This window comes from Ruditapes philippinarum, unplaced genomic scaffold (assembly GCF_026571515.1).
Source record: "Ruditapes philippinarum isolate M1 unplaced genomic scaffold, ASM2657151v2 ctg2260_1_1_1_1, whole genome shotgun sequence".
NCBI classification, from domain to species: domain Eukaryota; kingdom Metazoa; phylum Mollusca; class Bivalvia; order Venerida; family Veneridae; genus Ruditapes; species Ruditapes philippinarum.
Window position 1 is genome coordinate 93,369 of NW_026862067.1, and position 17,698 is coordinate 111,066.

General features: G+C 32.4%; 1 protein-coding gene across 1 annotated transcript; it reads right to left on the reverse strand.

The window, feature by feature from the left end:
* Positions 1–1,033: 1,033 nt before the first annotated feature.
* Positions 1,034–9,205, reverse strand: LOC132717817 (complement C1q and tumor necrosis factor-related protein 9-like). The gene is made up of 2 exons (XM_060701380.1): positions 9,004–9,205; positions 1,034–1,458 (listed from the first exon to the last, which is right to left on the reverse strand). Exons 1-2 carry the CDS (start codon positions 9,203–9,205, stop codon positions 1,034–1,036), a joined length of 627 nt encoding a protein of 208 aa, XP_060557363.1.
* Between the last annotated feature and the right edge of the window lie 8,493 nt (positions 9,206–17,698).

A 17,698-nucleotide genomic window follows, 5' to 3' on the forward strand; every position in this document is an offset into this window, starting at 1 on the left:
CGTTTAACGGGACAAAAGCTACTGCTATGTACTATTTGTATACCGCCTGCCTTCCTAGCAAAACAATCAAGAATCATTACTTCTGCCTAATGTTTTATATATTCTTCTACTGGTGTACCAAATGCCATTTTAGACAAGTAATTTTTGTCGTATTTTTATACTGCTACCTCAGTAGAACCACCGACCTATCGTATGCTAGCAAAATACCTTCCTCACATTAACAAAATTCTTAATCCTCGACAGGATTCAAAAAAAAAATATTTCAACAAAGAAACATTTATATATCAAAGTTTACTGATAAAACAAAAGTTACCTTGGTGTATTCTTTCCATTTCTTTATTAAATAAAAATACGAACTACAAAACATATGTCACCAAATTAGCACTACAACAGCGATTTATATATTACAATAATTTGAATATACCAAATGAATAAACCAAAGAAATTATTTTTAATAGCAACAAAAGGTAAAAGTACATGTATAGTTACAAGATAAACACCGCTGAGCCTAATTAATCAGTGCATGTCTCCAGATGAGCCAAAATATTTCAAGATAATCAATATTGAGAAAAATGTACAATCATTGTAAGAAAGGTAAAACATTCAAGATGCAAGTAAAATTGTGCATGTTATATGCGGTTTAAGACTGATTTTGCAGTATTTCATTACTATATTTCATCTGCGTTACTAACGCAGTAAGGGCTGATTGTGGCATATGTTGACCACTTTTTGGTAATTTTCTTGGATTGTGAGCGCTGATTGCTATATGTAAATTACATTATTTGTTCACCTCACAATATTTTACTTACAAATACATTTCTAATTTTTTATGAAATCTGACATGAATCTGGAGACGTGCTGCTTTAAAAAGTATTGCATCAATAACAATAAATTCTGCATAATATATGCACTATTAATTTTTTTTTCTGCATTAGATCTTACAATATAATAAATGCATGTACGCCCATACACATGTACATCAGAACACTTGGCTATTTAATAAACAATTGCCTGAAAGAAAGTTCACAAAGAATTAAATCCTCCTATTTATTAATGCCCCGGAGAATGTATTCCAACGGTATGAATCACTATGGTCTGTAATGGTACCAGTACTAGTACCGCCTGATATAACCTCGACCCATACCTCCTGTCCGGCGGTCACTATGGCAACTGTATCAGCAGATGAACATCCATGGCCATCATCACCATCGAACAATGACGTTGAATATCTTGTTCCTTCAACCATTATACTAACAGTCAATGACTTCTTTGAATAGACACAGAAAGCTAAACTGAACATGTACACCCCACTGATGGGTGCTGTAAATTTTCCGGTACCTGAGTTATACGCATCTCCTTCCTTGAAGATTAATACTGGAAACACTATGGTCTGACCTCCGACCACTGCAGTCCTGGACTTTAATCTTGCCTTAAATGCAACAGTTGGTGTTACAGTATCTAGAAATGAAAAACATAAAGAATTCACAAGCAAGTCATTATATTTTCAATGAAAACTATCTTTTGGTACAACACATAATGTTAATTCACAATGAATTTAAATGTTAGATCAAATATTTGTAACAAATTGAATTTAACGAAATAAGTTCATATTCATCGATTTCGAGTCCGTTAATATTAAGTTACATAAAATATAATGGGCAACTTCCTTAACCGTTAAAACTGTGAAAAATGAAAGGCTTAAGAAAAATGAAAATAAAGTATATATTTGTTTTGGGCTGTTTATGACTTATAATACATTTGAATTGTATTTTACACCGAAAACACATCATAAAATGTATGTAGATCAAAAATTTATTGACAATATGAAAGTTCCAAATTTTTTTTTCGTGAAAGTATGAATAATGAATAGACATGCACCAGTACAAGGGGTATAGTTATTAAGTACCAGTACTTATTAGTACCAGTACTAGATCTTGGTTAAGTACTGCAGTGCCAGTACTTTTATTCGGAATTATTTAGTGCCAATACCAGTACTTTCATATATTCACTGTATGTTGCACACTATTAAATGAAAAAAACATATAACTTTGGTGGCGCTTTTATATGTCGCAATGCCGCTAAATGTCGCACTGGTGCTAAATGTCGCACGATTGCCGCTAAGTGTCGCAAACTCTGCTACCGTTAAATGTCGCATGGTTTTTCCTTGCCGTTGAATGTCGCAAAACTACCGCTTAAAGTCGCATGATGCATTATGTTTTTTATAAAATTAAGTTAGCTAGTGGTATTATGTTACAATAGACATTGAGTAAATGTTCGTACATATTTAGTAACTTTATGGGACATAAAGAAATGTCCCGATTCATCTGCTCACTCAAGACGAAATATGCTTTTTAAATATCCTTTTTGTTTGAAATTTAAATGTAAAAGCGATTGATTAAGGTATAGTATGTAACTATGATAGGTGTTATGTGCATCTAATATTAATCTTTTGTAAATTGCTTTGCGTACATAGACAAGTTTATATCTATACAAATGCCCATCCACTTGCCCCTCACCGCTGTTGGTATTCTTTCATACAAGGAATATGCAACACCTAGTTTACGACAAGTCGCTGGTTGAAATAAGGCGAGGGGGCACCAGAGGTATTTCTTCACTAGCGAAGCTGGAAAGTCGCAATGTTACCTTACAGCGTTGGTGCAGAGTAAAATCCAACAAAGAAATGTATCAGACTGCTTACTTCGTATATCATACTGTGAGTACAGGCATTCTACAATCTGAATATCAACTTGATTATTTTTACAGGTGTCACAGGCACATTCAATATATTCGATGAGTTCTATCCCCAACAAAAATTAATAATTTACGGTACCTGTTCGATTGTGTGTGCGTGAGTGTTTAAATTCCACTATAACTAGCAATAAACATCTGGGATCACTTATTTTTGTAGGTCTTATCATTCTGTCACGGCTAGCCGTTAGAATTTCATACTGAAGAACGCAATAGAAAATAACCTAAAACTCCTTAACAATCCGATTGTTTTCCCTTGCTCGAACTCCAGCTTTCACCAAATGGCCCAAGCACTCAAAATGGTTTTCATGTCAGTAATTACAGATGTCTGTGATTTATGGAATTCAATGTTTTCAAATAGTGATAAAATATTTGAAAGGGATTTTCTATGTAACATACACTAGTCTACCTACATTTGACATAGATAAGTGACCTGTCATTTTACATAGCAGGCTAGTACAAATTCAGGCGATACCAAAGTCTAATAAATATACCATAAACATTTTCATCCTGTAAGACTCATTATATGCAATTTTTGGCATTAGTTTCAACGGCATCAAACTGTCAGAAATGGAATACATGATACAACTTCGCGAAATTTCTTTTCATGTGGATCACCATTAAATGCTCTCGTTTTGTTTTCCGTTCGGAAGGACCAGTTTGAAAATATGTCATATACTAATAGGATGGATTAAACGGAAGAATTTTACTTTTTCATCAATAATTATCAAAGAAAAAATGTTTAAGGTAGAACGCGACACTTTGCGAACTTTCGAGTAGTGTCTTGAAAATTGGCATGCAAAAAATGACCATATTTCTGATTGGATTTCGTTGATTTTATTTCAACAGTTTCAGCCAATTTTTGTACACATGACGTCAAAGTTGACTATCAAAGCCCGTTTTTTAACATGACGTCGTTGCGTATCCTTGGCAACTGTTACGGGTATTACAACGCCATAGGCGGACAAAATATCTTAAATCCTACAGCATTCGTTGGAAATTATTTTTTCCTTTAAGCAGACATAAAATTTATTGTTTTACGCCGAAAATTGTTTGAGAAATGGAAAGAAAATTGTCAATTTTGTGTAAAATTTGACGTTCAGTTTAGCCGCAATTTTCGGCTTTAAAGCGGCTTATTTAAAAATTCCTGAAATAAATTTTTGATTTTTTTCTTTAAACGTCCTTTAAAATGTATACTTAGTCAAAATAACTAAAAAAATTAGGGGGTCACCGACTCAATTTTTTCGGTACACGTGATTTTATTTCCCCCACCCCTTTGGATAAAAGTCACGCTATCACGGGGCGTTTGGTTTTTTGATGTTATTAAAACGATCGCCCTGTGTCAAAATCCCGCTTTTTACGGCATTTTACGCTATTATGACCACTGCGGAAAATATATGGATACAATAAAGGGTACGGAATTCCGTATATTATAGATAGACAGGTAAAAATAAGTGAAATTTGATGTACGGGACCGTATATCATGCAATACGTATATGACTAATATACCGTGATCCGTACACTCGTAATATGCGGGAACTTTGAATGAAGTTCGTATTTACTAAAATACGTATTTTTTTAAATTACACGATCAGATATTACCAAAATATGTTTTTTTTATTCTTGTAAATACAGATTTTGTATATAAAACAGTGAATAAAGATGTACTTCAGAATTACCCACTTTCTACAAGAGGAAAGAAATAATAGTCTGATCTGACATTTGTCAGAATAACATTAAATAGTAAAACTTTGAGTAAAATGTAATATTTCTCGGTTTTATTAACATGTCAGTTGCATACTGATTAAATAGTTAGTGAAACATCGACAGATCCTCTACAGTGCCCGTAGCATGTACAGACAAAAAAATGACAATATATATTGAATATCTTTATTTTGTATAAAGATTTACAACGCAACACTCCTTTGTGCAGTATCTAGCTCAGGGCCGCCGGTTCGCTAAAATCCGCAGACGTGTATTTACAGCGTTTCATTATATTTCATGTTTAAAATAATGTTTCTAAATTTTCCTGTTCCTAAAATAAATTCTACCATAAATTTGGCTATACAGTGAATAATGAATATTTGCAAAGGCCGATTTGTTAGTAATGTTTTTAATACAGCGTTTATGGTGAATCCTCAATTAATCGTTATTTTTAACATTATGATATTCTAAAATGATAAGCAAAACGAGAGAATATGTATTACAGATACTTGTAGAATCGAAAGTGCTACATCTGTAATCCAACACCCACTGAGCTAACGTTTCAAGCATGACTGTTTGCTTCACGCTAATATAATTGACTAAGTTTCATTTATGAACCGTATATTTTAATTTGTCAGTATTTCGCCAATTCTGTCAAATTGTTGCAATAGTTTTTTATTACAAGTGAAATTCAAATTCTGGGTTTTAATAGGTGAAATAAAATACATATCACTCACAGTATATCACTCATAGTGTGGGTAATGCAAAATGTATAGATTTGCAGAATTTCTTGTAGACTACGTATTAATTTATGATTGAATTTCCGTAAATTTCTAAATTTACATAAAAATATATACATTTTGTAGTTGCTTTTTGTTCCTTAAGGCATATTTCTCGATTCAAGTTTATTAATCTAATCTTATTGTATTACAATATCAAAAAGGAACACCGCAAATGATTACTCTCAGCTGTATTTATTTTTGTTTGCGCAGCGTACGCGTTGCCGTTGAACGCCTGGCGTCATTTTCTTTACATGCGTCTGTTTACAATTCCTTATGAAGTTATTAACATGCTTAAAAACAAGAAAAAAAAATCGTTTTTTTTTTCCGTACAATTTTAAGAATTTGCAATGGAACAATGTTGTTGTTGGTTTATATGTATTAGTAAAACTCTAGAACTATTCTCCTGATAAGCTGAACATTATTGCCGCACTTTGAAGTCTCAGACGTATCTGCATACGTAAGACTTTCGTTACAAAATTACTCACGGGGTTGGTGAAATAAAATCACGTGTACCTAAAAAAAATGAGTCGGTGACCTCCTAATGTTTTTAGTTATTTTGACTAAGTATACATTTTAAAGGACGTTTAAAGAAAAAAAAATCAAAAATTTATTAATAAGCCGCTTAAAAGCCGAAAATTTCGGCTTAACAGAACGTCAAATTTTACACAAAATTGACAATTTTTTTCCATTACTCAAACAATTTTTGGCGTAAAACAATAAGTTTTATATCTGCTTCAAAGAAAAAATAAATTCCGTCGAATGCTTTAGAATTTAAGATATTTTGTCCGCCAATGGCGTTGAAATACCCGTAACAGTTGCCAAGGATACGCAACGACGTTATGTTCAAAAACGGGCTTTGATGGTCAACTTTGACGTCATGTGTACAAAAATTGGCTGGAACTATTGAAATAAAATCAACGGAACCTAATAAGAAATATGGTCAATTTTTTGCATGCCAATTTTCAAGACGCTACTCGAAAGTTCGCAAAGTGTCGCGTTCTACCTTAACTCAAACGAAAACGAAAAGTGTAAAATTTTGAAGAATTGAATCAATAAAAATAAATAAATAAATAAATAAATAAAGAAAAAAATAAAGAAAAAAAAAGAAAAAAAAAAGAAAAAAGGAAACTAAAAAAATGTACAATGTGTCTGAGTCCTTATAAACTTGAATCTACAAACCAAGTGAATCTTGAAAGGATACAATCTAAGACGGGTTCACTCATGTATACAAAAAGAGGGTTGACAATAAAAGAGGAGTGACACTAACCATTTAACCACGGGGTCCATAATTTTGAGCAATGAGATATTAAATGTGTTGAAACACATATTATCTCATTGCCAAATACCTAAATTGTGGGTGTGAGTGTGTATGGAGAGGGGGGGGGGGGAAGCGTCGGTGGTTTACAGAACGTCGGTGGTTTTACCCAGGTGCCTATTCGTGCCTGAAATAATGCGCGTACACTTGAGGTCGCCTCAAGTCGCCAAATGACCTATTTTGTGTCGGTGTGTCGTAACGCCCAATCAAACATAACCAAAGCAAAATAGAGAAAACCAGAATCCCTTAAGAAAGGCTAACACTGCAAAATGGACAATGTTGATAGAGCCTGTTCATGAACGGCACTGGAAAGTGCAAATTACCGGATTTGTTCATACCGTATGTGTTCATACGGCGATTATCATGGAACCCTCAATGTGACACAGTAGTGCCATATGACATTTATCAAAATCATTTATAGTGACTGCAATTAAAATCCGATGGAAATTTCAAAACGAGGTAATTACATAATCATACGTGCATGTACATGTGTAATTAAATTAATAAGAACTAACATAAATTTCAGTCTTTCAAATCTATGTAACTAATGTAAACGATATGTCTTGCAATACGATTATATAAAATACTTCAATGTATAATAATTAAGGCAAAGCGGAAATTTTCTTCCTAATGTAGATTATTTTAAGCAAGACTTTTGTCATTGAACTGGAACGTTAATCCGTGCTAAATCCACGGAAAATGCGACTCCTCACTTGAATACTGTTTGTGTGACAAATGACTGGTCTCTTAACGCGCAACAATGTCCTATTACATCGCTTGTTGCCATTAAATAAAACATGAACTTAAGTAACTAGAAACAAATCATATTAAATTTGACATGTAAGTATCATCTTGTGTAATCACCAGACCGTCAGGTTAGACCAATAAGTAAAGTGTCTGTCGTACTTGTGGTCAAGGTGGAGAAGTTCAAAAGCATAAACTGGGAATGAAGATACTTTTTACTGGCAATGAAAAAAAATAAATAAAAAAGCAAAAAAACGAATAAGGTTTGTTTGCATCAATGAAATTTATAAAACTGTAATCCAATTGTGACAATATAATAATACCTATAAAATAATTCTTATAATACCTTTAAATCCGAAAGCATACATGCTTGTATGTGGGAGGCCGACACACAGTATAAAATACTGATCTATAATTAAAAACTAAGTCTATTTTTTAAGATAATCTTTTAGGCGTGTTAGATCCATCTCAAGCTGATGCTGTGGCTTTAACCAACAACATCTGGGTTGCTAAATGGGGAAAAACAAATGAGTTTTATCACTAAGAGGCCCTTAATATTGACATAAAACATTTGTTTAAATTGCGATGTTAAACGGTGGTGTTGTGACATTTAACGGTAAGGGAAAATCGTGCAACATTAAACGGCCGTGTTGCGACATTAATTTTATGATACAAGATTTTGCGACATTTACGGCGTCAACGACATTTAGTGGCAATGGTACGACATTTTGCGGCAAATGCGACATTTATCGACGTTAAAACATTTATGACACATTCACACCTTCATTTAATTGCAAATACTTTATTATTCTTTGACATCTGTTTGCATTTATCAGATACACTTACAATCTGTGACTATAGCGAAAGTAAATTCAATTCAATACTAATCCACATGATAATTTCTCTAAAGCTTCATTTTCATGTAGTACAATTTCATATATTAATTTCTTTACCATGGTTGTCTTAAATGAAACGAAAGATTTAAAACAAATTATTAAAATAATATATGAGATTAAAGTTATCTCTTTACATATATTTCTGAAAACCAATGAACTGCCTTGGTACTGCAGTACAAGTTCCGCATTTTGTATACTGTAGTGCAGTACCATTACTAGTAGTAGCAAAATATGGTGTGAGTAATTTTCAGTACCCCCAGTACTTACAAAAAAGACTGCATCGCGTACTGTACTACCAGTACCGCACGTCTAATACAGGTTGTTTAATGTTTTAATACTTAATATTATATTTTACATGATCATTTATATAAATATCAGCGGACGTTCAAAGATAAAAGTAAATCAGTATGTTCTGTTAAAATGCAGTAAATATAAAAAAGCCGCAATGCTTCGGACCTCATAGCATTGTAGTAACCCTAAGTCAACTCCAGACCTTAAACATACTTTAGCCTTTTTTGGGCACCAAGCCTTAGCCTATGGCGACTTTTCAGCTTTACTGATGGAGGAAGATCTTACGTTAATTTTTCCTGGCACGCACGGACCCTTCAATGCTACGAGGACCATAGTGCTAGGTAATAGTCATAAAGTTAGTCATTACTTTACTCCAGATTTGATTTTTTTAACTACTGTTAAATGCATTCTTATTTGTATCATCTGTAATACACATCTTCAATAATTCAACGAAAATAAAAACAACTCAAAGATTATGTCTTACATGCATCGTAGAAAAACAGTAAATGTGACGTTATTTTACCTTGAAGTTCAAGAAGCTTTGCCTTAACTGCCGATGTGACATTACTGACGACTTCTTTCATACTGGTCTCGAAGCCATTTTCAAGTTCTTGTTGATTTGCTTTCATCTGATCACTAACTTCCGTCTTGATATTTTCAACTCTGTTAACACATTGCTCTACCTCAAATTTCAGTCTCTCCATTTGAAACTCTATGCGTACCATTTTTTCCAGCACCTTTTCCTCAAAATCATATTTAGAACAGCGAGGTTCTTCACAATTTCTTCCATTTGTCAAAAGAAATAGAAGAAACACTATTTTAGAGAGCGACATGTTTCACGAATGACTTTTCTGTTTGCGTTTCTTGAAAAAATAGCATTACTTCTAAGAGCTATTCGTTTGTTTCATTATACACAAAATCCTAATCATGCTATTATGCTATACAGACGTATGCCAACATTTTTACACGTTACTTGTCTTTTCAATTACACTTTAATGGTTTTCTCTGTCACAATATTTACAAACACAGTGTTTTGCAGGAAGTTTTGGCAGACGTCTTCAAAAACATAACTTCAGTTTCCATTATTGTTTACTTTGGCAGAAGTTCCATGGAAGATATTTTGGTACATCAAAGCATTTTATTAGATGCTATGTACTGTTTGCGACGATAACTTCAACTGCAGGTCTCTATCCTTTTCATACCATCAAACAATCATACATACCGTTTAATTTCTGTCGGCAGAAGGTTGGGCCATTTCCAAATGAGTCTTTGGATATAACTTTCAATTAAAATATCAAATATTTCCAAAATGTCGGCTTTTCTGTATTATTTTTTTTTCTGTAAGTAGGAAGAGACATTATTTTTAATATTCAGTTTGTGTTTCATGCGCAGTGCAATGACCCATGCGTTTTCTGCTATGTGAAACTGCTTTTAAAACACAGTAAGTCTTATTATACATGAATTTAAATGCCTTTATCACCAGTTTATACCTTTGAATTGTATAAGATTCTTCTTCATTGCCCATCTGACCACATACATGATTATAAAACATAAACTTATATACCATATATTTGCAAAGATATCAAAAACTCTTGCTGATCATCAAATGAAATGATCAGTTGTTAATCGATATAGATATTGATAATCCATCAGCTATGTCTGTAGGGTTTACTTTTGCCGAGAGACATATATATATTATATATATATATAATGTTTTTGTATATAGGACATTTTGAAAATAAATAAGACTGGTGATGGTATTTTCCATAATGTTAAAAAGTTCTGAAATTACTGTGTAAATTATTTAGATTTCCTAAATAAAGTGTCTTTTTGCTTTAAAGGTATGGCATTAATTTTAGAAAAAAGTTGACCCACTTCCGAATAATAAGAAAAATAAATATTTGCTTAAGAATAATCATGAAACATTCACTGTCTTGGTTATATTGTCATGAAAGTTGCTTTAAATCTATGGTTATAACCGAATTGGTTTCATTACAAGGAACGTCTTTGTTCTTTTATCCTTATTATTAATAATGTGTAATATTGTTCTATGGTCTATTTTTGACCACTATCAAGTAATCTGTGTTTACTGTAAAACAGGTCTTGTATGCACTAATCACATTTCTTCTATTTACCAGCACTATTAAAAAAATAAACTTTTCTTACTCTGTTTTTCTTGTTTTATATTAGATATACTAATATCGAAGCAAAATCCGTCGGTATACGATCATACGCTTTTTTTTGGTAACAGTAACTCTTTAAAATTAAAAAGAGAAATAGCAATCAAAAGAGGAAACTTATTGGTTTGTGTATTTCGTGCTATACGTTGCTGTTGTAAGACATTTAGGTTTTTTGTTTAATTCTACCAAATGACACATTTATGTATTCAAAATTTTTGATGAAACAAAATATTCTCTCTTTATACAATAAATAGTTCAGGAAACTCATATCAGACAATCTGCAGCTTGTGTTCCGAAAGCCGTACAAACTCAAGTGACATTCCGGGGTGAATATTCATGCTCAGTCCGTACAGACTTGTACTTGTGGGCTATAAGGTTGATTATTGGGTGCAAATATGTTGCTTATGAGGTTTAGATATCAAACAAGATCAAAGAAAAAACCCCAAAATGTCAACTCAGAAAGAAGGTTCGGTGAGCCAGGACAGAGGCAGATGCAGAATATTAAAGTTTTTGATGATTTCTTTTTAATTTTTGACGGGCATATTAAGATACATAAAGTTATTGACAGGACATCTCAGGAGAGAGATCAAAATTTTTATTTTTCAAATGTAAAAAAAAGAAATAAGATTTTCATAGCAGTAAAGTAATTAACCATTTCATATTAAGATATATTTCATATAGCATGTCCACGTGATGTTAAAACAATAAATGAAGAAAATGAATTTAAAAACATTGTCACAGAACTGGATCTTCTGTAAATAGCTGTAATACCTTCTTCCATAATATTTTGCAGGTTCGTTTGCTTATGTCGACTTTGTTATCAGTCTACAATATATTATCTAATCTGTAATATGAAAATTAAATTTTTTACAAACCTAACCATCACGGATTGCATTGATTTTTAATTTATAATTGTAAAAACTAATTAAGGTGTTCAGTTGCCAAGGAACATACTTGTCAGGGAAGGAATGTGCCAGAATAAAGGTTCCTGAATATGGCCAAAGTCTGGTCACGTGTATGAGAAAAATGTTTTAAGCTATGACCACGTGACAGATTATTCTACGTACCAGCGACGGAAGTTTTATTACCACTAGCATCATTTATAAGTGTTCTCCTGTGAACGTTACCTTTGCCTTGTTGATTACTGTTCTCATTTTTTTGTATTCCGCACCGTAGTTACATAAATGGTTTTCCAGGTAAACTATATCTTTTATTCGATTTTGTTTTAAGACCGACATCTACCAATAAACGTAAATATTATCAGTTTCTTACATATAAATTATTATCTACATGAATATCGACTACATGTGCTCTTCTTTTTCCACATATTTAGCTATTGCCCTGTAATGTATACCTTAAATAGTATAAATGTGAAAAGGGAATATTTTAAGAATTCAAAGGTAAAATATGAAAACAAAGGTCAACAAGAATAGGTGGCGTTTAAATTAACTGCGTCTATGAATGAATAATTATCTGTAATATTTTCAGTTGGCAACAACTTTACCAAATATTTTAACGATGCGTAAAGCATCAAAAAATAATTCATAACGTTATTAGCAGATTCTCTATCCCGTTATGTACACATTGTTAAGCAATGGTGTAAGTTGTTGCAGTATTTTTTACTGTTACTTTATTGTAGCATTAAATGATTGTAATGAAGGATTATTATATGCTTGAAATAGAATACAAAGAAATAAATGATACTGACAATGCTTGTTAGTGTCTTGCATGATGAAAGTATTTTATTCTTATATGCCGATCTTATTCAAGCATTTTTATCAACCTATATCTTTTTGTAAATCAAAGTATGTATAAATCTATAGAACTGTAATTATAGAAATGAGCTATGTCAATTAGCTGTTTATTATAAAAAGGCTATGAAAATTAGAACTTAGATATTAAATAATTTTCAATGATAAAACAACATATTGAATTTATCTTATTTTTTAAATTTGTTTATCCTCATTTAACTTAAGCTTAAACTACCAACTTATGTTTAATAGCCTGCATTATTATTTAACTGTTATATTGGCTGATTGCCCTGATATGTACCTGTTACTCAACAATTATGCTGTAAATGACGATGCAATATGTATAAATCAAACAAACAAAACGTTCTGTTAAACCAAACATGTTACTTTTATAAATACTTTGTCTTTCAGTTTGAACAATAACACATTTCTATTGACCGATGTGAAATCCTTATAACTGGCGGTTACATAAAGTTTGGCAGTAAAACTACATGTTTGGAACAGTTATATCTACTATATTCAGCTACAAACATCTTTCCTGGTTCGGCGCCGTATCACCTAAGTTGTGTTCGTGTTCCTTTAACCAAACAGCAAACAAAACATTGACTGATCGTTCTCTTTATAAATTATAGTCATTATCATTTACCTTCATTTGTAATAAAGTTATTTTTGTATCCAAGTAATTTTAATAATTAAAATGGCAACGTTTTGTTAATTTCAAATACACGATTTTATTTAATCCGTATGTTTAAATGATATTGGTTGTTACGTGTTACTTTCTTATAAAAACATAGATGTTGTTTTTAAATAATGTATTAGTGTGTAGCTTGTTCAAAAATAAATTAGATGACAAAATGTTAAAAATAGTTATGACAAAATGTTAAAAATAGTTATTACTGACATACATGTAGAAAACGAATCTTTAGATTGTTTTCATTGTACTGTCAATCCGTCCCAGCTGTTAACATCTTATAAAGGTAGTAGAGCAGATTTCTTGTTCCTGGTTTCTGAAATATGATCATGTATTTTTTAAATGAATAAATCAGGTATTTCTTTTGATCAACAGGACATACAGTTTTATGTTAAAAACAAAATCCAATTATTTTGATCAAAAGACATACAAAATATAACATGTCTTTGGAAAATAAGATTAAAATTAAATAAATTGCTCTCTCTATTTTCAACTTTTAAAGTACTAAATACCATTATGATGTGGTTATGCTATTGTGTCATGTTAAGAACGTAATGAACGTTCAAACGCATTTTTGGCTCAACTATTTCTCGAAGAAAATAATAATAGAGGCATTCTAACAGTCATTGTGCCGTTACTGTTACCGTCCGAAAACTTTAACCTTAATCATAACTTTTTAAGTTCTTGGTTTATTGGTGTATTGTCTTCATACTTGGCATCAAAAACACTGGGGACAAGACCTTCATGTAAATCAAATTAAACATGACCATTATTCATAGATGACCTTGTCGTTTAAGGTCAAATGTCTACATTTTGCTTGTCTTTTGCCATTTCTGGCTAAAACTTTGTTATTTTTTATTGAATTGTCTTCAAACATGAATACAACATTTTTACATTAACGAGACAGACTTTGGCCCTCAGTCATAAATGACCTCGTCCTTGAATGTAGAAATCGTCCTCCTTTTTTGCTGTCACTTTGTAATTAATGAATGGATGGACTTCATTTTAAACCATAACATTGTCTATGATAAGACCTTCATATATATCAACGATATTTTAACTCAAAGTGACCTGGGTTCACTTATGACCTAGACCTTGATGGTTTAATCATTGAATCTTCGCTGAATTTGGCTATAATTAACAGTAACTTTGTAATTTATGAAATGATTATCTTTATACTTAGACAAAACAACTTTTTAAAAAATTGAACTGACCTTGGCGTTAAGGTTTAAATGATCTTGACAAGATTTCGGTAAAGTTGTCATAATTTTGTTATTTATGTACGGATTTGATTCATACGGGGACAAAACAAAAACTCCTGTGACCAAACGGACATGCTGAACAATTTAATTATGATCTTGACCTTTAAAAGAACTTGACCGTCAAATGATTGAATTTTGGCTACATAATTTAAATCTGTCATTTATTTATGGAAATGATTCATAGTTGTACAAAACAACAAGCGTGACAAGACAAAGCTCTTAAAGTAAATAAAAGGGAAAACACTTATTTTTTCTTTCGGTTTCTTTAGATTTGTTTGAACCGTTTATTCTTTGCTTTAAAAAAAGTAAAAACAAATAGTGCGTTGCCCCTATCCCCAGGCGGCACTGGCTCTTGTCAAATTAAGAAGCTGTTTTCTTGTGATAAACAGACTAAATACAGCCATTGTCGCCGGATCAAAATGTAGAGTTATTGACTAAGAATTATTTAAAAAGGACCATAATAATTTGTCTCCTAGATGCTGAACAAAAACTCCAACTGTCTTATAGATGTCACTCATAATCATCCAATTAGTGTGATTAACTGTATCTAGTCGTTACGGTATATTTATATGCAGTTAAACTTGGATTGTATGTAATTTGGGCAAACCTACTTGTATATTGTTTACGTATGTACTTATCATGGAATGGCGATTGATTGATTATATAATTTGAAAAAATTTCAAATAATAAATTGGTTAATTCTGCCATACTCTTCCCAGAACGTCTGTATTTCGAGATTTTTTATTTGCTATCATATCATACAAGCTAACTCTCATTAAAGTAGGCGGTTGTCGGAGGTAAAAGTGCCAGTTTAAGAGTTTGTCTTTACTGGTTTACCTATTTATTAAGCTAAGGTTGCTTCTCCAGTGTCGTCAAATGAATAAATTATTCAACTGTCTCTGTTTGTTCTTGATTGAGTTTTGTTGCTTTTAAGCTTAAAGTATTAAAGGGATATTTTCTTTGAACATGGACCGTGAAACGGTCTGTACTACATTACAATAAAGATAACAAACCGTAATAATGACCTATGTTATCAGATGAATATCATTGCCATCAAAGTAAAACCATTCCAGTCAATCATTTGACTAACAATCTTTTACTGAATATGTGCGCCCAATTGACGGATGCTGTAAACGTTCCGGTATAAATTAGGATTATACACAGACGCTACACCACTGTCGTATGATCGTTTAATTTTGCTTTAAATGTTACAGTAAATGCTAGAAAAAGATAGATTAGAACAAATTTTCCGGGTAATTTAAAGTGACATTATGCTCATTATTTTTGCTGTCAAATTTGGCTGAATTAGTACTATATTTCAAAAGATTGTTAATTATACTAGTGATTGACCCATAATTGATATTGAGGAATGTTTAAGACAAAATGCAAAAACTACCTTAATACAAAAAGACTGTCCCACTATGATACTGATCAAACTTGTAAACTTGTGACATAATTATTATGTTCCTAGTTTTGCGGTCCATATTAACCCTATTAAAAAACTGTATCAAGAAACAGGAACCATGGTATGACCATAGCTTAAGAGACAATGACTTTAACTTCTAAGTTTTAAAAGAAAGTTTAATGTTTTTACTTTAACTGACAAATGTAATGTATGCTTTCAAAATATGAATTGGCAAACCAAACATATATTAAAAAAAGAATGGTCCGTGGTCACGAGAATCAATCCGTTAATGTATGTTTTCTTATCCATTAATATATACCAGCTAGCGCAGTTTTTATGCGAGAATATAGTGCTAATGTACCCCTTTTTTCGTGCATTAATCTCTGCAGGAGCACGAGGACGCATTTTTTCGGACTCGAGCTATAGTAAGTCCGAGGGCTACTGCATGTGTACCTGCACGAAAAAGGCACATTAACGCTATCCTTGCAAAAATATGCGTATAAATCGGTTATCGGCAATTCCACGTTTCGCTATCTGCTATCTGTACATTTAGAAACCATTTTGTGTGTGATGCTTTCCCCGTGCTAGTGCCATGCCAGTTAGCAGTGATATTTACATCATTTAGAAGTACTGATCCGGTTATTTGCAATGTGAGGATAATCTATGGAAACGACTGCGTTCCGGAAGCGTGAAAAGAAAACTAAACCTGCAGCGTTCTTTTCATCACAATCGGACTATTATGATGGCATCTCACCAAGGTATTCATGCAATTGAAAACTTTACATCAAAGAAATAATAGCAAAACATTCATGAACGGGTCTGAAACAAACAAATTATCTATTTATAATTGTTCCTTCAAGTATTATAAAGTTGTAGATGTTAACAACATTACACGGAATAATATATTCTCAACAAAAGTTCCAACTAGACCTTTAAGTTGTGTAAAATTATCAGAATATTGGTAGTTACATTAAGTATGGACAAAAATGATATCTCAATAGCGCATTAAATAGTATGATAATCAGTTTTTTATGACGTTGTGTATCGAAGGTAACACTACCTTATGAATAAATTCATTTTTGTGTGTGTGCCGATTGACCGTCAGAACGTGAGGACAAAATCGGTAGAATGTATTGTCGGAATAAACTTCTTGTAAACATTAACTACATGACGGGACAGCCAGCAACGTATCAGACTATACTTCTCGGTTACTTCAATTCAAATTTGACAAGAGTTAATAATCCAAATTAAAAAGAAACATGAGGTATTAGAATGGTATTTTTTGGGGGGGGGGGGGGGCGGTGGAAATATGGGGAAATGGGGAGGGGGGTATCTGTAGAATATTGTAATACAGATCCTGAAATGATAAATTATGAAACTAACATCACAAAATTAATTTTTACTCAATTTGATGTGTGAAAATTTTCCCTTTTATGCTTATACCACCAACGATACTCTGGTTATACCGCAAAAACTAAGGGGTCTAGTTGCAACTTTTGTTCAGTATAATATATAATTTCCATTCTTGTGATTTTAAACACTGGTAGATCTATTTGTCTGTACAGTCTATCTTTATATAGAATCAGATAATTGTCATTTTAATCAAAACATCTACGTGCATCACTGTCATACTAGAGAGATGCTGAATACGAATCGTAACTCTGCAACATTAAGGATGGAGAAACCAGAGACATTGGCTTCTTTGTTGTGTTTTACATCGCACCATCACAGTATAGGTCTTATGGCGACATTCCAGCTTTACTTGTGGAGTAAGACCTCAGGTGCCTTTCCGGGTATTATTTCAGGCACGAACAGACACCCGAGTAGAATCATCGCGGTTCCGTCAGCCAGCTGGATAACTTCCGTTGTGTCAAAGACAAGGGGATAGAGTAGAAACAATCGACACAAAATATTATGAAGCGATATATT